Source organism: Anas platyrhynchos, chromosome 8, assembly GCF_047663525.1.
Source record: "Anas platyrhynchos isolate ZD024472 breed Pekin duck chromosome 8, IASCAAS_PekinDuck_T2T, whole genome shotgun sequence".
Taxonomy (NCBI): Eukaryota; Metazoa; Chordata; class Aves; order Anseriformes; family Anatidae; genus Anas; species Anas platyrhynchos.
Genome location: NC_092594.1, coordinates 28,790,293 through 28,810,706, shown reverse-complemented (window position 1 = coordinate 28,810,706; position 20,414 = coordinate 28,790,293). Strand labels below are relative to the sequence as shown.

Sequence of the window (20,414 nt, the reverse complement as noted above, 5' to 3'; positions counted from 1 at the left end):
TATTCCCCACTTCTCAAAAGCTCACGTTTTCAGCCTTTGAGTACAAATTCTCAAAGTTTAGTCTCTGCTTGAACATTTTTATTTTATTTTAAGTTTAAATACAAGAAAATGGAGTTCTGTGCCTGAGTATGGAGAGCAAAATTTTTTTTTTCTTGTGGAAAAGTTTAAAACACAAACAACACAAACATCAAAAACCCAACCTACCTTCAAAAAGAAAAATGCAGTTGCGGTATTAATGCAGCTAGAAAGCATGAAGTGCTGTGCCTTTGATGTGGGGAATCTGAAGGTTGAAAACCCCAAACCAGCATTCACAACTGTTAAGGCACTTGCACAGAAGCATCTTAGGCAAGTTGTATGAGCTCGTAACACCAGCCTCATCATCCCCTAATTACAGCACCTACATGAAGCCACCAGCACGGCCCAAGCAAGCCATCACCTCGCCAGCTTTGTTACTGACACTACACTTTTAAAGAGTGCTGTGTTTGTACAAATAGGAGCAGATCATCTCTGCCCCAAGCAAGCAACTTCAGCATATTCCTGTTCTCTCAATCTAGCAGATGCAGAATGCATTAATACAGGAGAAGAAGCCTCCTTTGGCCAACTGGATGCTGGATTGAGAGCCTGGAGACCTTTATTCTATTCATAGCTCTGCCCTTGAGCTGCTGTGTGACACGGAATAATTTCACTTTCCTGTGCCTCCGCTTCCTCTGCCTTCTTGAGTCAAGTCTATTTAAGCTACCACCCTTCATCCTAAGAAACGTGTCTCAGTACATTTTTTTTGATTAGGATCTCTAGACACAATCGCAATTGAACAGCAATACTTACGTGGCATTACCGCTGTTAGGAGTTTGGTTCATTTCTGACAAAGATAAAAAGATTTTTGTACGTTGTACATATAAATTATTAACCTTGTCAACATTTACTTAGAGCAAGCCTTAGTGTGTGGGAAGCCCTCAGCTACTTACCCTTTTGAAAAACTCAACATTTATTGATTTCTGTGCCCTCACATCCTTACTACTTCCTTTAAAGCTTTCTATAGCTACGCTGCGTTAACTCTGCTTGTTCCAAGAGGTAAGGGGCATACTCACTCATCTCAGATGAGTAAGCAGCTCAGATGAACCTCAGATTTAATCAATGTTCCTAGTGCTGAAATCCACTGGAAAACAGCTAAGAAAAAAATGACACCTTGTAACAGGGACTGAGTTAAAGTAGGACGGATCCTAGGATCATTTGAAAAAAGTTTAGGACAAACAACATATAAATATATATGTTTATAAGCTCCTAAAAATACAAATAACTATTTAACACATTGTTGGGCTTTTTTTGGAACACAGCAAGAAGAGATAAATTCTGACCCCCAAAGACACATACCTCTGATTGTGCAAGCCTATGGTTATTTCACAATACCAAGTACCAGTTATGAAATACCTTGTAGTTTCTGTACCAGACAAGAATTTCGGTGCTAGCCTCACGAGCTATTATTCCCCGAGACAGCAGTGCATCCAAGAGTGATGTGCTCCTGTGGTAGAAGTCAGCCATCTCAGGTTCCAACACCTACTCAGGATATGCACACAGAGCACAAATTACGTTCTGCTTGGTGTGTGGGTACACAGCTGCACTCCTTGGGAAGCACAGAGGCACGCAACTCACCGAGCTGCACCTTGCAACCCAGCTGTACTGTCCTTGCAAGTCATCGCCAGGCTTGGCTGGTGCCTTCCCTCTGCCTGGCACTGGGATGTAAATTCTGTTTCCAGCAGAAAAATGAGCTCTGACAGCAACAAAAGCTTGGCAGAAGACAACAATCTAGGAAAAATCTCTTCTCCAAAATGTGCGTGTAACAGACACGGTCACAATCAGTACTAAGGCCATGGCCAGACCGCAGCTGCCAAGCTCGAGACAAAGCCCAACCTTTGCCTTTTGCCAGATGTTATCACCCCAACAATGCCAGCAGAGCTGACGCGAGGAAGAAAGGTGTCCAAGGCCAGCCTACCTGTATTAAGGCCAAGGAGAAAGTCCAAAATCTAGCTATCAATACAAGTGATCTATTCATCAACATCAGAGTGCTGGGGTGGAGCATCCATCAAGCCCAGTAACACCTGAAGGCACAACAGCCCCTGCTGTGTCAGCTACAGGGCAGAGGTACAGCTTCCGTGTGCCAAGGGGATGGATGTACGGTGATAGGAGGCAAGGCAGGGAACTACTCACCAAACCCAGACAGGGGAACGGGGAGGAACCGCACAGCAGCTGAGCAAGGGAAGCTCAGGGACAGGGGGACACAAAGACATGAACGAGGGACTCAAAAAGTGACAAGCCTGCCACCGTGAAGAGAAGCCAGAGCGCCTGACTGCTTTAGGATGTAAAACTATCCTAGTGTAGGAGGATAGAGAAGTACTTATTCCTGCACCTCGCTTTCATACTTTGCTGGCTTATACCTAAAGCAGGAACTCGGGGCTGAAACAGCTGGAAAGGAGACGGAGCAAGTGCAAGCACCAGGTTACAGCCGCTCCTCAGACCAGAGGTGCTCAGGGTGCTCTGCTCTTACTGCCAGCAACCTGCCCCTGGAGCTCCCTAAGCCTCAGGAGCGTGCTGGGAGCTCCCCTCCTGCAGAGAAATGCTCGCTCCTGCCTTCGAGGGCTCCATCAGGCACATTTCCCATTGCCCCGGCAGAGTTTTGCCCCATGCTGTTAACATTACCACAGCACTAGAAATTCCCAGAGGGACAGACAGCAGAGTCCCTGGAGCAGCGTGGTTGTAAAGGATCAGAGAAAGATGAAGCACACATCCACCCACATTTTTTGACACCCCTGGGGAGGTCACTGCCACAACCGAGTTCCCTGAGCTCCAGGAATTTGGGCTTCGCCACGCTCCTGATTCTGGCAGGTTCCCAGGGAGCACAAAGTAAATTGATCAGCGATAACAATGTCTGGGCACCAATTCTATTTTTTCAGTGTTCTGCACAGATGAGAGATCTGCCCACCACAGCTGGTGCTCTGAAGTTTCTGCTTTCAAACTCAATACAAGCAAAACATTTCAGCCCAACAGGAGAATTCTTAGAAAAATTAGGGTATTTTACTAGGCAACTGTCATTTTAACACCTTTTTTTTTTCATCTTTATATCTAATAATCACTGCTCTCTTGATAAGTTACTACCTATTTTGAACCCTTCTTTCAAAAAGGCATCACTGGGATACTAATATCTCTAAAGCACCTGAAAAGCAGCAAAGAGATCCCTTAAATTTGTTGCTGGATCCAAATTACAAGACCTTTCTAACCATTCATTATCAGTTTTGGTACAATAAGTCCAGCATTAACATGGAGTACAGAAGAGCTGAGTAAAGAAACCGACCGAGCAGTTCCTAATAACTGTGAACTCCTAATAACTCTGTTTCCAGTCTCTTCCCCTGCAAAGAAAAATAACAAACCAACTGTTTGTTATTTTTCAGGAAGCCCATGCTGCTGCAAAATATTGCCCAAAACAGTTCTCAAAAGCAACTAATGCCACGAGGTCAACATCTATCAGGCTTCTCAGCCTGAGGAGAAGCAGCAGCAACAAAGTCCACCCTAAAGAACAAACACACACCCCTGAGGCTATGGCCACAGACAGCTGCAGAGCACCAGAAACAAACCATCAACATCACCGTTTGTTTGTCATCCCCACCAACAGGGACACAAGTGCCTCATAATCCCACAGTAGAAAATGATGTGCTTCCTCATCCACCTAACCATAAATCCAGCCAGCTGAGCTCCGGCCACTTTCATCAGAGATTTACGCTCGCAGTGCCAAGTTGAGCTGGCCCTGAAATGTTATTTTTATAGGAGCACTTCTTTCTCCTGGCAAAGACAAATAGGACAGTAACTCCCAGATACAGAAGTCTGAACACAAAGGTAGTGCACATTTTTCCCCCCACAAAGGGGATGAGTTTGCCTCCATGGCCTGGCTGCTCACTGCTGCTGAATGTTTTTTAGCTGGTTGTCATTAAAGAGCAGAATGGAAAGAAGTCAGATGTCAGGGAAAGCAAGATCCCCTCCCTTACTGTAGGACAAGTAACAACCCCAGTAACTCCAACTACAACTGCTATAAATCTGCCACATACCGTCACATGTATGGTGAGGCTTTCACCACATGAGAAAGGGCATGCATGTTCCAAACCCGTGTAAAAAGATCAGCTTCTTCAACACATTTTTAGTCCTTAGCACGAGAATTGACAAAAACACCATTTCATTTTGAAGGAGAGAAACCATATGTGAAAGGTACAAGTTTGATTGCTTTTTATTAATTTAGCCTTATTTGCTGTGAGACTGGTCTCCATGGAAATGCAGGCAGACGAAAAACCTGCAACCAGAAGTGAGTCAGTTTTGCCTGTTTATGTCTCCTCAGTTCCCATAGAAACAGATATTAAAAAAAAAAAAAATGAAAAAGGATAAGGGTCCTGAAATACCTTCAGAAAATCTCTTCCCAGAGCTTATCTCTTTGGCTGCCTTTCCAGAATTAGAGTTGAAAATAACACTGAGCAACAGATGACAGAGCAGTGACTTGATTTTGTTATGGAGACATCAACAGAAAATACCTGGGGATGTTTCAGAAGCCACATTCAAACCGAGAGCTCAAAATCTATAGTTATAAATTGTATTAACTTGGGTTCTGGCAGAAGTACCCGAAGTAGAGTATATTTTCAAATTAATTCAATGCTAATGTAGATGCAAATACAATAAAGAACTGGAAAACATGGTCACGCTGCCCTTGTCCCAAGCATATTTCAATACTCGGAGAGGCCAAAAAAAGTGCTGCCTTGGGGGGATGAGTCCAATATTTCCATAGCCAGGACATTTTTAATGGAATCAATCCTTCCTTACAACATACTCATTTTTGCAAAATCAGCTATACATGTACCAGGTTAAGTAACAAACATCAGGATTTCATTTTAACGTGACCATGTTCTGCCCTTCACAGCTCTGGGTAAAAAAGTCTTCCTCCAAGGAGGAACATAAAGGAAATCCTGAAGCACTGTCAGCAAGGCTCCATCTCCTTCCTACTGCCCAGAGATGCCAGGGCACCTTCCCATGCACCGTCTCCTTCACAGTAGCACAGATACCATCTCCTTCCTCCTCAGAGCCAAACGTACCGAGGTATTGGAAAGGACAGGAGAGAGTTGTTAGGAAAGAGGCTGTGGTGCGTGTCTCAGCCCTTCAAAGCCTGCTGCTATCACTACTGTTATTGGTTAATAAATCCCTGGCAACTCGCTGTACGTAAACAGAGCTACAATTACCTGCTGCTGCAAGGTCCTTCACGTACGTACAAGATACCCAGCCTTGACACCAAATTTATTTCCTTGTGTATGTCCCACCCCATGTTATCAATTCTACGCACTTTTAGCACGCCATGAGGCAACCCAGCGCTTGGAATCAGAGGCACTGCCTGTCCGCAGAGAACTTGCGAGAAAGGGTTTTTCTTACTGCTACTGCCAGAGACCAAAGCTGCATTACGGAAACCAGGAAAAGAGAAAATAAAAATGAAATGGAAAAAAGGAAAGCTCACCTCAATCCTACAAACTGTTCCTACAGTCCCAGCGATGCCCAGAACTCGCAGCCCTCCAGCACTCGGTGTTACGCACCTCTTTCTGTGCCAAACTGCTGCTCTGAGAGCTAGCAGCATCACCACACGTATGAGAAAGGCAAGGCTGCGGGAAGAACAGCCCATCACCATGCTCAGGACAAGGGTAAGAGAGGGGTCACAGCCGCTGGCAGTTTGTCTTGAATGGAAGAAGCAGCTGAGCCTAATTCAATCTTAATTAGCTCACGTTAGCGAATTCAGTCTATTCCTGTCACAGGAAAGATAAGCCTTAGAGAATTAATTCATTTCAATTCCCCGTTGTGTTTTGGCAAGGTGTAGAGTCACTCAGGAAGGAGAACGATCTCCCAAAACTCGTGAAGGCATCACTCAAAGAGGACAGATTTAAAGTCAGGCAGAGATGGTAAGAGAACCACCGACGTGCATCCTTCAGGCTGTTCAGAAGTTTAGCTCCCTTCTTGGAGGTGTCAGAAGTGGCAATAAATGACATACTTCAACTGTTCACTTCTTACTGCAGCAGCTGAGCATACAAGCATCCACATCTCGGTGTGACCAGAGTTCTTACACTCAAATCCCTAACAGCCACGTACGGGCGTTTTCTAACACATTAAGTGAACAAATCACACGAGCACCAAGTAAGCAGGTGAAGTATTTTTCACCATACTCTATGACAACTTTGATTTCTGGCCGGTGTTAAGTACAGGTGTCAAGTTCTCTAAAAGCAGTCTCTGAAGAGATTACGAGGGTGTCAGATACCAGGATCAGCTGAGCTTCATGCCTCCGCTGGCACAAAGAACGGATTAGAGAGAAAATGTATGTGACCACTGAAACTAGGGAGTCACCCACACCAAAGTCACTGGTCACGTGAAAAAAGAAAATAATGGAATGAAAAAGTGACATACGCATAAAATCAATACTCTCAGATTATTAAACACCCAGGAATTAACAAAGCTAACTTTGTTTTGCCCTTTTCGACTTGAGCCTTGTATCAGTTAGGAAGAAATTGACAAGGTCACAGATGGAATTTGTAGGAAATAAAAACACAGCTATCAAACATCATCTGCCTCCTGTACTGATTAGGCAAGGCTTCCTTTAGATAAAAGAAAACATAATTGCAACTTTATAAGCCATATTATGTTACACGTGCTCAAGGAGGCCTAATCACGGTTAAATGAGCAACCTCAATTCTGTTATTTGTTAACTCCCAAATGCTTATTTATAGAAGCTTAACGTTAACTCCTCCGATCAAGTTTCCCAATATAGGATTTTGAATGTGTAATTCACGTCCGCATAGGTTCCTCATGTATAAAATTACATGATAAATAAAACATTTTTAGTACAAACAGAACTCTAATGATCAACTGACAACCGCTACCACCTTCACTGCTTTCAAAAGCAACCACATAAAAACTCTCCCTCTTACATTTGACTGCTGCTTGCACGAAACTTGCAAGGAGCTGCATGTGATATTTAAGACAATCCATAAAAGTCTCTAGAAGAAAAGAAACGATGGTACAGCGCATACCAACTGGGACAACTGATAAAGATTGCTAAGCTAAATCTTCAAGTCGGCATCACTGCTTTGTAACTGTTGAAGAAGTTTAATATAAGCACTGCAATTTCCAGGACTAAATGAAGAACACGTTTAAAACACAAGATTAAAATAAAAAGTAGACATACACCTAAGACAAAGACAGTGACATCACCTCCTGTCAGAACACCCTGGGTACCTGGAAGCTGCCAGGATGCCCAACACAAATTATTCTAACTTAAGTCATCTTTTCCGGTAGAAGCATTCAATTTCTGGAAATCCACCTCTGCCTACACCTTTGCTGTATGACCACAAAATGACCACAAAACCCCCAAGAAACTGCCATGCCTTAAAACAAGAAATCGCACACAAAACTACAGCCACAAAATCCAGAGGCAGAACCTGAAGAAATGTAGAAGCTCCCCCAGCGCCCCGGTAAGTGGCACAAAGACAAGGTTCCTCCTCCGCATTTAACAAAGTTCACACACAGGTTACAGCCTGAAGGGTTTTGCTGTGCACATGGGGTTTTGTTTGGTTTGGTTGGGGTTTTGTTTGCTAGTTATACAGGCTGGGGGAAGTCTCAACACAATTTCTGATGCTACGAAAGAAGCAAAGGATGGCACGTATGGCAATTTGGCAATATAACATGACCAAGCTGTTCTTTTAACTACATTCTGCACTTATTTCCATTTGGGAAGGATTTTGTACGTATCATTGACGAAAGTGCTGGTTTTCAGAAGGTCACCATCAAGATTTTGACTCTCTCCCTGAAGCACCAACCTGAACAAAAAACTCCCTGTCCAGAAAGACGCCACATGTCACCTTGCAGAAGTTCAGTCTTGTGATACCTGTTCCAGCACAGGTCACCTTAGCAGTCCTCCTGTCAAATTCACTGCATCAGTGCAAACAGCATCTCCGAGCCATCATCTGCCATCACACACAGCTTCTCAGGGCATGTAACAGCAGATACGGAGCGTGCAGAGGTAGAAAAATACCATCCAGCTTATTAGGCATTGCAGCAGGAGCCTCCAGCAGCATGCCCAGAAACGCAATACAGGGAAGGAGAATTGGAGCGGTGGCTGCTGTTGGACACAAACCCAATCCCTCTGGATCAGAGCTTCCCAGCCGCTGATCCAGAGCATGGGTTGGCTGCGAGACGTCTGAAACAACCCATGGAGCAGCTGCGGAGAAGGCTGGATTGTATTTTGGGCAGGAAGGGGAGAAGAGAGAGTTGTTTTCTTGTTTTTGTATTTCAAAAAAAATGATTCTCGCTTGCAAGCAGTTGGCACAAGCAGAACTGGAAGCACTAACTGAGCAATCAAAGCTCAGCATGATTCCTCTCCCACTGCAACTAAACCCTCCCGCGGCATTACCGCGCCGCACAATCCTCAGATTGTATCCGGCGAGGTCAAATGTCTCTTTGGGCTTCAAAGGGTCGGGAGCCAGGCACAGGGTTTGGATGCCAGGCAGCTGGCAGGTAACAGCGGGGAGGAGGGGTGGGAGGTGAGGATTTCTGAAGGGCACAGTGGGATGAGAGAGTGACAAACGGGTGAGCAGGGGACGAAATCCAACCCCCCGTAACCTCTTTGTGCTGAGGATGAGCAGCCACAAGCTCGAAGGGGCCGTTCTGCTGGGGTCCCAAATGGGGGTTTGCGGAGCGTGGCCCCGGTTTCGCCCCAAGCAGCGCCCCGGCTGCCCCCGCCACAGCCCCCGGCCCCCCGGCCCCCCGGCCCCGCACTTACTGGAGTCCTCCCAGCGCAGGAGGTGCAGCTTCCAGGCGGAGTAGTAGAGGAAGCCGAGCACGAGGAAGAGGCAGAGCGCCAGCAGCACGTTGCGCACCAGCACCAGCAGCCCCATCCTGGCGTCACGGCCGCTCCGCTACGGCACCTGCGGGACCGAACGGCAGCGTCAGCGGGGCACCGGCACCGACCCGCACCCAGACCCCAACCCCGGCCCCGCCCGTCCTCACCCCGCCGCCCCCGGGCTCTGGGCCGCCGGGCGCGGGCCGCCGCCATGCCGGGCGCTGCGGGACCGGCCCCGCCACGGCCCCGCCACGGCCCCGGCCCCGGCCCCGGCCCCGGCCCCGGCCGCCGCCGCCGCGCGCAGGGGGCCCCGCGGCGCAGCCAATGGCGGGGCGGGGCGGGGCGAGGCGCGGCCAACCCGCCCGCATAGCGGCCGGCGGCAGCCAATGGGAGAGCGCGGGGGGCGGCCTGCGCCGCCAATCGCGGGAGGAGCTGCGCGGGTAGGAGGGGGGCGCGCCGGCAGCGCCGCTGCCCCGGAGGGGCGCTGCGGTGGGGAGGCGGTGCGCATGCGCGGGGGTGCTTCTCTCTCTCCCCCCCCCCCCCGCTTTAAATCACGGCGCGGCGCTCAGCCAATCAGCGCGCGGCGCGCAAAGCCCCCGCGGTAAATCACGGCGCGGCACTGCGCCTAGGGGCGTGCTGGGGGCTCCGCGCTGCGTCCCGGCCCGGCCCTCCCCGCACATCCCCGGGCTCCCCCCCGGCACAGCGCCCTTCGTGCCACGCAGCCGGAGCTGCTCCCAGGCCTTTCTGGGGCGTTTGCCCGTCTGCGCCTCTCCCCCCCCCCCAGCAGCCCCCCAGCTTTGCCCCAGTGCTCCTTCGGCAGGGAGTGAGTGAAAGATGTCCTATAGGAAGGGGCGCGGGGAGGGGATGATGAAGAGATACGAATAGAGGAGGAAAATATATATCTATTCTAAAATAAAAGGTACCGTAATGAATAGCCCCGCATTTTCAGGGTATTAATGAAAAGCGGTGATTTCCTGTTTCCACTCGCCGTGATTCAGTGCTAACACAAGGAAACAGAAAGCCACGTGAAATTAAGGGACTGTGGTAGGGCTGGTGTCAGCACAGTGGCATTCCCTGCTGTGGGCAAGCCTGGGTGCCAGTGCCTGCAGGCAGACAGCATTGTGGTGGCACAGGCTGCGTCCTGCTCAGCCCACTCCCCTGGGGAGGGGCAGAGCCCACACAGGGCCCATGGAGAGCTGGGGGGGGGGGGCTGCTATTCTGAGACACCGCAGAGATCCCAGCTTTATATTCAGCACAAATGAAGCCATGCCAGCTTGCTGAATGTGCTGCATCCTTGCAGCTGGGCTCACAGATCCATCACACTTCTCCATTGGGACACAAGGAATGCACATGGCACGCTGACAACCCGCTGGGCCCTTTGGATGCAATTTCCACAACACAAAATCTGAACAGATCCATGCCAACACCCGGATATCACTGGCACCAGCAATGCCAGGGGGTGGAGAGGGGCCAAAACCACAGCAGCCCAACCCAGCCCATGGATCTGGCCCCCACTGAGCACACTGTCCCCCACCTCCCCAGGGCTGAGACATTCAGACACCGGTCATGCTCACCCATCCGAGATATCTGCCTCCCCTCCAGCTGCACGGCTGCTCCCGCAGGTTCATGTCCTCAAGCAGCCTCACCACCTCCTGCTCCGCAGCTCTGTCACAAACACCCAGCTCTTGCTTGCCTCTCTCTGCACCTCTCCATCCTTCCGGCCAGGTAGCGCAAGCTCCCTATCTCTGCACCATATCTGGATGTGTTCTGACCTCACCTAAAACACCGCAAGTTGACCGCTCGTGCACTCAGAGCTCAAACTGCCTGCTCGGCGGGCACAGCAGGTGACCTGATTTTGATGAGGAGTCAGATAAGCAGGGACCTGTTGTGTGGAGGCAGATAACAACAAGGCTGGGGCTTGCCAAGGAGCCTGGGTTTGTCGTTCGGAAACTCTACCCCGTGCTATCAGGTGTCGGTGTGCTGGAAGAAGCCCAGCGTGAAGTCAGGCAGCCTACCTGCCTGGAAAAACCCAGGGAGGAGAGTGCCATGCGTTTATGGAAATCAGGTACCACCACCTGGCAGCTAACAGCCACGAGATGAATTACAGCAACGATTAGTGGAGTGATCTGGTTCGAGTGGCAGGGCTTCAGTCTGAACATGTTCCTACTTAGCTTACACATTTCATTTGCAGGCAGATGTCAAGCTGGATGTTGCTAGGAGAATGACAGCAGGGGAATAATTAAGCCTGATTAAACCCTATCATATTGCCGTGCTGCTTTCTGGAACGCACTGGAGCTTTTCCAGTAAAACTGACCAAATGAAAGGGCAAGAACTGTGGCACATCCTGGTCCACACAAACCCACTTGCAGTCAACCCGCTAAGCCCTGGGATGAAGCCTGTGTCTGCCCACATGCTTGCAGAGCATGCCCCACAGCATCGCTGGCCTGCAGGCTGGAGGAAGGGCTCAGGGAGAGGACACACTGCAGCTAATTCAGCAGGACCAGGAGCAGGTGGTGCCTGTGGGTGTCCCACACCCAGCTGCCCTGCATCAGCCCCACCAGCTCCCCTGGGCACTCACATCTGTCTGGGTACAACCCAGTGCCCACATAACATGTAGGGCCAAAGCTCTCCTCTGGTTCAGGCTCTCACATCCTGATAGGGCTGGGCCACATCCTGGAGACCTTCAGCAGAACTTCTCCCTTCCCCTCCTCTGAAAGCAGGCTGGCACATCACAACTGCTCCGCAAACGCAGCTTGTGCTTGGTGTCATCAACCGCAGGCACTTCCTCCGCAGCAGCACCTGTTTGCCTTTTTGTTTGGTAAGGTCAAACATCACAAGGTGTGACACATCAAGGTGAATAACAGCGATGTGCTCTTTTCTCAGCAGTAAATAAAGTTGTGCTGTAACTATCCACACTGGTTGCCACACACACATCTGTCTCCAGGCTCCCTCCGCAGCGAGCCTGCTAACCTCATTTGACTCTCTGCCCTATAGAAATTCTCATTCTAATACTCACGCTGTAATCCTTCCCCCCAAATTACATGTCATCGCATCAGCCTTGATACTAATTAATGTAATACATTATTATTAATTAAATGCCACTAAATACCACAGCAAAGATCTCTTTCCAGTAATAGCTAGACAGGGATTACCTCCGCTGATGCACGGGCTCGGGGAATGAAACGTGGGCTGTAACACACTCATATTTTGTCTCGATCACTCCAGCCAAACTTGTTTTTATCTCACACACTCGTCATGCATTATTCCTAAACGCCTGCTGTGCGCTCTGGGGATCACCGTGCTCAGTTTGTGGGCAGCACTTTGCATTTCTGCTGCTCTGGCTGCCCTCAGAGCAGCCCCACTGAAGAGCACCGGCAGCAGTCCCTCGCGAAACGAGCTCAAACAAGCCAACCTCTGCTGAAAAATCCTGCCCCCCTCCAGATGTTTTGAGCAGCACGGAGTCACACTCACCGCGGCGCAGGCGGCTGGGCAGCGGCAGCCTGCATGCACACATCGTGGCCACCCCACGCTCCCCATGGTCTTCCTCAGGAGAAGGGACAAAGCGGTGCTGCCTGGCGTCCCGCTGCGCCAGGCTGAGCCGCCGGCCGGCACGCCACGCGGCGTTTCCTCGCCTTAATCCCAACGTGCTACGTCTGGCTCGGGCGTATTTTCCGAGAAAGGAGCGAGGCTGCCTGTGACGAGGGGAGCTGGCTCTGCCAGCGCTCCCGGGGCTGCGTCAGGCGTCCCTCGGATGAGCAGCCCGCACCCCCTGCCTGGCTTCAGCTCGCACATGCACTGTCCTCCCCTGCCTTCTGCTGGACTGAAGAGCCTGTCTGAGCCTGGCATTTTCTCTTGGTGACACTGTGCATATGCTGTGAGCAACCCCCCCCCCCATCCATCTTCCTGATGAGCAAAATACACGGAGTTGCTTAATTCTCGAACCGCCAGGCTTTTCCTCCCACCCTCAAGCCATTTTTTGCATTTCTGATCTACGCAGCCTCTCCAATTTTCCTGAATCCTTTTCAAGACGCAGAATCCCACAAAGAGCCTCCCTAATGCTCAAGCTTGGAGATTAAATCTGCCTTTTCCTACTCCCTGTCTTAAAGGATTTCTTTAGTCCTTGCTGCCGTAGCACCAGACAGCCTTCACAGGGGGTCGTCCCAAATCTTCTCCAGCCCCACCAGTAGTCACCTGGGCTGCTGGGGACACCTCTCTCCATGCCCATCCCTCACCTGCTCCCTGCCCCAGCATCACGAGTACCAGGGGTGACACTTTCTGGGGACCTGTCGAGCCGAGCCTGGCAGCTGCAGCAGGTTTGGAGCTCTCTGGGAGAGGACGTCCCGGCTCTCATTAGCCGGCTGAGCGAGGCGATAGAGGACAGCAAAAAGCACAGCCGTGCCTGCCAGCTCTCAGGCTGGTTTGGGTGTGAAGTCAGTGCAATAGCACGCAGTGCTCCTCACGCCTCGCCCAGCCCACGCGCAGCGCCAGCAGCGGCTCAGGAGCGCGGCGCTGCTCAGTCCCTGCGCTCCGCACCGCGAAGCAGCCTGGCAAAGTAACGAGCCGGGTGGAGTTTCCGCGTTTAATTCTGCCCCTCCAAGAAGCCAGCTGAGGCTTCCTTTGAATATTCACCACTCCAAGGGGCTTCTGTCTCCCCAGCAGCCCCGCAGGGAGGTGGATGTGAAGTGAGGCTTTGTCCCAGCCCACGCAGGGTATCACCATCGCTTCTCTCGTGCACTGCTGACGATGGAGCCTGGCTCCCTCCACACCCATGCTGTTCCCTCCCCACTCCAAGCCCATGGCACAAACCCAGGCTGCTGTCCTTGGCACCTGGCACGGGCAAAGTGCCTGTTTGATAGGTAACAGTGTGGGGGAGCGAGAAGCAAGGTGGACCCAAATTACTGAGATGATTGTTAAATAAATCTGAATCTCACAAACCACTGGAACCACAATGGCAAGAACCTGGGTGGGACACGGGGGTGGTGGGGGGACCCGCTCCCGTAGCCCCAGATATCTCTTGAACAACATTTTGGTGAGGTAACTGCAGCTCCTGTTGAAACACACACGTTAATTTTTAACAAATACTCACCTGGTAGGAGGCCAGGATATTTTGAAGAGCTAAAGCCATGAGCAGAGAAACAGCAGATTGCTTTGCGCCCAGGCTGTTAATGGGAAGGCAAAAAAGCAGCGAACAGCACCCTGCTGCTGTCGGCACAACACAGACTGTGTCAGAGAAACTTCTCCTTGGGCACAAGGGAAGGTCTGGCTGGTAAGAGCATCCAGGCAGCATGCTTTGGCTTTTCCATAGGAGTCAACGATGATGTAGGATTTTAATTTAAAAATGTACGATAAAGAATTAATAAGGCTCACGTTAGATTAACTGCGTGCATTAACAACTAAGCTCTGAGGTCTGTCCACGAGCCAAGATTTAATGGGGAGACATCAACAACCGGGAACACGTCTAGACCCCCAGCGACTGTTTCTTGGTCGGGTGCCATTTAATATTTTTTAAAATCAATTATCTAGATGACAAGAGACAGGCTTACGTTTGTGGCTGATCCAAATACCGAAGGGGCTGTTGCTGCCACGCTGCGAGGCGAACATCCCGCCAGAACAACCCCAACCCACGGCGCAGGCACAGTCCTGGCTGCAGAGGAAGGTGCTCGGGAACAGCCAGGACGGCCTGTACTGTGGGATGGAGGATCTCCCAGAAAGCAGGGGAGGGAGGGAAAAAAAATGTTTAAGGAAAAAAGCCAGAGAGTGAGCCATCCCCACGCACAGCTGCTGCTTGCGCTTGCATCTCAGTGCCTTGGCTAGGCGAGAGGTGAGCCAGAGACGCGGGGAAGGGATTTCTGAGCAGAAGCAGCTCTGGCAAAGCCAATTTTGTGCCGGATTCAGGTCTCAGAACTGCAAAACAGACCCAGGAATCTTAAGGAGCAGCACCGCCGCCATGACAAAGTATCTAAAGCCAGAAATGGGGCAAAAATAAGGCTGAGAGACAGGAGAATGGGCAACTGAGCTGCATCACGAGACCACCCCCTGCCATTCAGGTGGGAATGGAGTGATGCTAAGGGCGCGCTTCAGCCCAGCGGAGGGGAGTGCAAGGTCCAAAGGTGAGAACTTGAGGGCAGAAAAACACAAACTTCAAATTAAGTACGTTTCGCAGCCATGCAGTCACCGAAGGCTCTCTGTGTCGCTCAGCAGCTTTAAAGGGGCTCAGCCGGCCTGCCGATTCCATTCCAACCATGCAACATCGCTGGCTGGGGCATGAAGGGCTGCCACACTTGCTGTTTCTCCTTAACTCTATCCCTTTGAGCCGGTGGTCGGGCTGCTACCATTTTGAGAAATTGCTCGTCCTGGTGGTTCTGGGTTGGTTTGGGTCAGGCAGTAGCGGAGATGAGCGCTGCCTTCCTCAGGAACGCAGGGCAGATGCCAGCAGGCTCTCGTGCCCCGGTTTGGCACCTAACCCAATGCCCCATCCCACTCCCGCTGCCCCCTTACCTCTGCGACCCAGCACCTCACGGCCCGGAGCTACTCCTTCTGCCTTCGCCTCCCCTTCGCCTTGCAAGGAAAACCTGCACAGGGCTCAGCGCTGGGGGCAAAGACCATGATAACTGGGTGCTGGGCGGGGAAGCTCCTCCTCTCCCATCCAAACAGCCCCAGCAGCCCAAAGGAGAGGCTCAGCCAGAGGATGGACTTCTTGACCCCCTCGCACACAAATTTTCTAAAACCAGACAAGGCAGAGCCTGGGTTGGCCCCGGGGTGTTACACAGGCAGGTGGCCGTGTGTGTTTCCAGGCCTTTGCCCAGGGCCACCCCATTTCCCACCCTGGAGCTCTGCTACTTTTTAATTTAGCTGTGCTGGAGCAAGAAAGCCTTTGTGCAGCCTCAGCAGCTTCGCGTGGTGATGGAGCCACACGGCAGCGGTCCTCTCTCCCCACTCTGCTACCTAAAGCCCAGCTTATCTCCATCTGCTCCCTGGATGCCCGATGAACTGAAGCCTCTTAACCCAGGTGCACCTGCTGTGGCCATAACACACCACCCATCTTCCTGCACCACGCTGAGCACCTTCAGTGCTCCTCCTGGTCTCTCCTGTGTGCACCCAAATGGTCTGGTGCCAGAAAACACAGCATTAAGCCCAGCAGTTCACAGAACCCACTCTGGATTTACAAACCTCTCCAATTTGCATAGTTCTGATCTCTTCCCTGTGCCTTGAGGACACGGCTGCGAGCCAGCATCAGTCCTGGAGAGCTGTGTCCTGCAGCAGCCGGGCTGTGCCCGCTGGGAGCTTGGCAGCGATGTCATTTGCCATGATTTCAGACACGATGCCCGCGTGCCATCTTGGTCATGCTGGGCATAACAGGTGAGTGGGGATAGGGACACTTCAGACATTTCACATCATCATTGACAGCCACGTTCCTTGCAGCATTTGGTCCCAGCACTCCCCTGCCCCGCAGCACACTGCAGGATGCGGCCCAAGCGTTCACACTGCTTCAGGGCATGAGAAGCTCTCTGGGAGATTCAGCATTTGGGCAGCCAGCATGTTCCTGCAGCCACTTAGCATGACGAGGGGTTAGCACAGGTGGCCCACAGCTCTGGGCACCGCGTGTGCTGGCGGGACACGGGCTGGTGGCAGGGGACACTGACGGAGTGCCCTGAGCAGCAGGTGTGCAGAGCTGGCAGCCACAGGGGACCAGTAAAAACTGGGGGGGGGGGGGGGGTGTCACAAACCTGATTTCACAAGAACAGCAAAACTGTGCAAGCCCAGAGGGAGGAGGAACACCACAGCACATATTCACTACCATCTTCACAGCCACTTACTCACATATTGCTTGCCTAAGGCCAGCTCTGCACTCAAACCAGAAGTGCCACCCAGGGATCGATGCACATGTAGATGATTTCCATGCACGCTAGATCATCCTCCTGGCTCCCAGCTACACGTGCTTGCAGTGGGGTCACAACCAGCCCAGCCCAGCCGCCAGCAGCCCCGTGGGCAGGGCAGGCTGTGCTGCCTCTCCCAGCCGGGGGCCGTGGCCGCAGCCCCTGAGCATCCCGCACGCCGCCCGCACTCCCCACCAGCTGTGTGCTGAGGCAGGGCTGCGAGGGGCACGGCGCCACCCGGGTACAGAGCCAGCCTCTCAGCTCTTGCTCATCAGCACGGGCAGCCCTAAAAATATCCCTGGAGGCAGTGGGCTGACGGCAGCTGTGCCACAGGCTCCGTTAGGCTGATGGGAGCAGCCCAGTCCCCAGCAGACCCACGGCGGACCCCAGGATGTCACAGGCACCGTGCCCCAGCCCTGCAGTGCCACCCCCAGCCCACAGCCCTCACCCCTCACCCCGTGCCGTGCTCCTGCCCAGGCCATCGCGCCCTGGCATGGCCAAACCCCTCCGGCCACCCGCGGGCTGGTGGCCCTGGGGACAAGGCCCCGGTGGCTGGGCTGCATCTCCCTGAGGGACGTGCTCCAGGCACGGGGCAGTCACAGCCCGCACGGAGCCATCCCCCGGGAGCTGACGGGGTGCTGGCAGCCTGAGGGACCTCACCTGCTTCTCCTGGGGCTCCAGGGCAGGTTGTGCTCGGAGAGGGGTGAGCCTGAAACACCTCTGAGGCGCCGGGCAGGGCCCAGCGGCAGCCAGACATGTTTGCTAGGGAGGGCAAGGTCTCCCCCCAGGTACCAGGCGCCTCCCCAGAACGCCGCACAAGGGCTCCTCTGTCCAGGAAGAAGGAAGGAGCCGGGTGTTTCAGCCTGCCTGGAGAGGGAGAATGTGCCGGGGGAGGCGAGGACAGCCCAGCCCTGAGGGGATGCCCCCACTGCTCTTGCTGGGAACCATGTGTGCAGCCCCGGCACTGCCAGCGCAGGGCTGGAGGCCGATGGTTTGCGGGGTCCCTGTGGCTGTGCCAGGAGCGAGCCAGGCCCCCACAAAATGGCAGAGGCCGGGGGAGGCGGCCCCAGGCCTGGTGCGGGGGCAGCAGGGGAGCCGGGCTCCTGGGGAAGGCTCCCACACAGCAGGAGGCCAGGCCGGAGCAGGCGGGCGGTGGGGTAGGAGAGACCCCACGGCTCTGGGTACAGCTTATCTGGAAAAGCCCCATGCCAAGGCGGAACAGGCGAGGGCTGCAGCACTGCCTGGGGCTGGCCCATCAGGTGCTGACGTGCCTGGCCCGCAGCCCAGCAGCTCGGAGCCACGCAGCTCCCATGAACGTCGCCTTTCTTCTCCCCGCCGCACAGCCCTTGGCAGCCCCTCAGCCTCTCCGGCTGGGGAGGGAGAAGAGCCAAGGTCTGTTTTTCTGTCCCTTTTCCCCTTGCCAGGCCCTTCACGGCGCTGAGGGCCCGAGCTGGGGTCTCCCCTGCTGCCAGGATGAGCAGAGCAGCCCCCTGCTCCACCAGGGATCCAAGCGGGACGCCCTGTGTTACTGCAAGGCAGAATTAAGAGCATCGAGTCCCCTGCCAGTCCTCACAGGCACCAGCTGTTCCATGGTGTTTGGGAACATCCACCCAGCTGGAAATGAGAAAGCCGGCAAGGACTCACCCCCAGCCTCTTCTCTGGCTGCTGCCACAGCTGCTTCCTTTGTCCTTCCTTCATCCCCAGGCTCTGCTGGGCTGGCCAAGCAATCCTCGTGTCCCTGCTGTGGGGCCGAGCAGCCACACTAAGCCATGGGGTGTAGGTGCTCATCCCCCCATCAGCCAGGCAGTGCCATGGCCCACTCCCCCTTTTCCACAGAGCTGGCTGCAAACTAATGGCCCCTCTGCACGCAACCTGCAGCCAGCACCTGAGCCAAAGGATGCTTTGTTCGTTATCCTCACTCCCCAGTTTTTATTTTATTTTTTTGTGTGTAACTGCTTGTGGGTATGAGTAATGAAGTTTGATTTAAACCCAGCTGTGAAGTGTTAAAACAAATGGAAAAGGGACAGGGATACTGTGTTCAAGAGCAGCAGCAGCAGCATTTTTGGTACTGGCTGAAAATGACAGCCCTGGCAGCTGAACCAGCTTCAGCACACACTCATAACCACCTGATCCCCATCTCAGGCTTTGCTGGAGGTCCATGTGCACCTAACTCAGAGATTGTGGACTTGATTCGCAATAGTTCTGGAAGGAGCTTGTTTGTCTAACGTGTACTTGTGTATAACACACCACGGTGCAGCCAGGGGTGCTGTTTGGACATGAGGCTGCCTGGCAGAAAGGCTCTAGCTGTGAGGACAGGTTTCTCCTACTGTATACCGAGGACTTCAGCAGGGGTATGAAGACATCCAAGGACACGAGCCATCTGCCTTGCCTAGTCAGCAAGGAGGCAGCTCCTCCCTCAGCCAGCTGCAAGTTTTCATCCACAGATGAATTACTGGGACGCTGGGTGCTCCTGCAGTGTGAGGGGCACGCAGGACAGCGACTCTCTGCCAGCAGCTCAGGTAGAAGAGCACAGACAGCAGGCGTATTTCATTTCTCACTTGCATTGTGTACTGAAGGTGTTCCCAGAGCTATGCAGAAGTGAGAATTTTTCTTAAAAACAGAATTGCAGGCTAAGGAGACCTCTTTTCAGGCTCTCCTACCTCCTCCTTTTTGTCTACACACATTCTGTACCATTTTAATCCTTTTCCAGTACCCTCCCACACATTTCCTTCCTTCTCTAGGTGCTGTCAGAACAGTTTTGACTTCAGCATGGCCACATTACTCATGCTGCAGCAAGGAGGCTGTGGCAATATTCATACATGGATCTGCCTCAAAGATAGCAATCGGGTGCATGTTTCCCATTCCTCTGCAGACCAGGCTGGTGTGGTCAAAAGAAACCTACTGATACACCTACCTCAGCTATGCTCATTACTGGAACCAAACAACAACACATCTATCCCACCTCAAGCATAGCACTCTTTACTCATCTGAGTGAAAAACCTGAAGCTGCTGAACAGCTCTAACAGCGAAGCAAAGAAATGAAGAATGATCACGGGAAAGAGAAAAAAGGCTCATTTTCACTTTTAGCAATACCTCATGTTGTTCATGTCAAACCTAAAATACTTAGGTTAGCGTAAAGTGTGGAGTAAGTCAGACCTAAAGGTTCCATGCAATGTCTACAAATTTGTCAGAGAAAAGGAGACGTTAACATTTTCCCCAACTAGAAAAGCTGCCTTCAGGAATATCTGGCATTTTAGACTTCAAAGGTATGGGCTGAAGTAATAATACAATGAATAAGCAATTTATTCAAGGTCACTCAGTGTGTCATTAACAAAAATCCCTGACCTAAAGTAGAAGAATCTCCCCGACAGACAGTTTAGCAGGTGAAATTCAGGAGTCAACACTAAGCAAAGAACAGAGCTACGTGACTCTGCATCCAGGTAAGATTTTCTGATGACTGCTACTCTGGCACTGCTCCTCTCTGCTACAGAGCAAACCTAAGGCAACTCAGCTGTTAACGCTGCTGTCTCAGGTCTGTACCTGAGTCAGGAAGGATTCGTGGTTCCATCCTTGCTCTGGTTTAAGGGCCGTGCTCCACTCAGCCCTTAAGTAAAAGAACTGCTCGGCATCTCTGA

At 52.2% G+C, this 20,414-nt stretch overlaps 1 protein-coding gene across 8 annotated transcripts in view; it reads right to left on the bottom strand.

Annotated features, from left to right (window-relative positions):
* The window catches only part of ST3GAL3 (ST3 beta-galactoside alpha-2,3-sialyltransferase 3), a 176,149-nt gene extending 158,393 nt beyond the window's left edge, over nucleotides 1-17,756 (bottom strand). For 2 of the 8 annotated variants that reach the window (XM_027462414.3, XM_027462417.3), the window contains exons 1-2: nucleotides 9,070-9,230; nucleotides 8,843-8,987 (exon numbers count right to left, since the gene is read on the bottom strand). In XM_027462414.3, the coding sequence (XP_027318215.1) occupies nucleotides 8,843-8,957 (115 nt within the window). In that variant the 5' untranslated portion in view covers nucleotides 8,958-8,987; nucleotides 9,070-9,230. Of the gene's footprint in view, nucleotides 1-5,536; nucleotides 5,716-8,842; nucleotides 8,988-9,069; nucleotides 9,233-10,476; nucleotides 10,622-12,373; nucleotides 12,594-17,439 lie in introns of those variants that run through there. The other 6 variants (XM_038183312.2, XM_027462413.3, XM_072041965.1 and 3 more) reach the window with 6 other exon arrangements.
* Nucleotides 17,757-20,414: the final 2,658 nt, after the last annotated feature.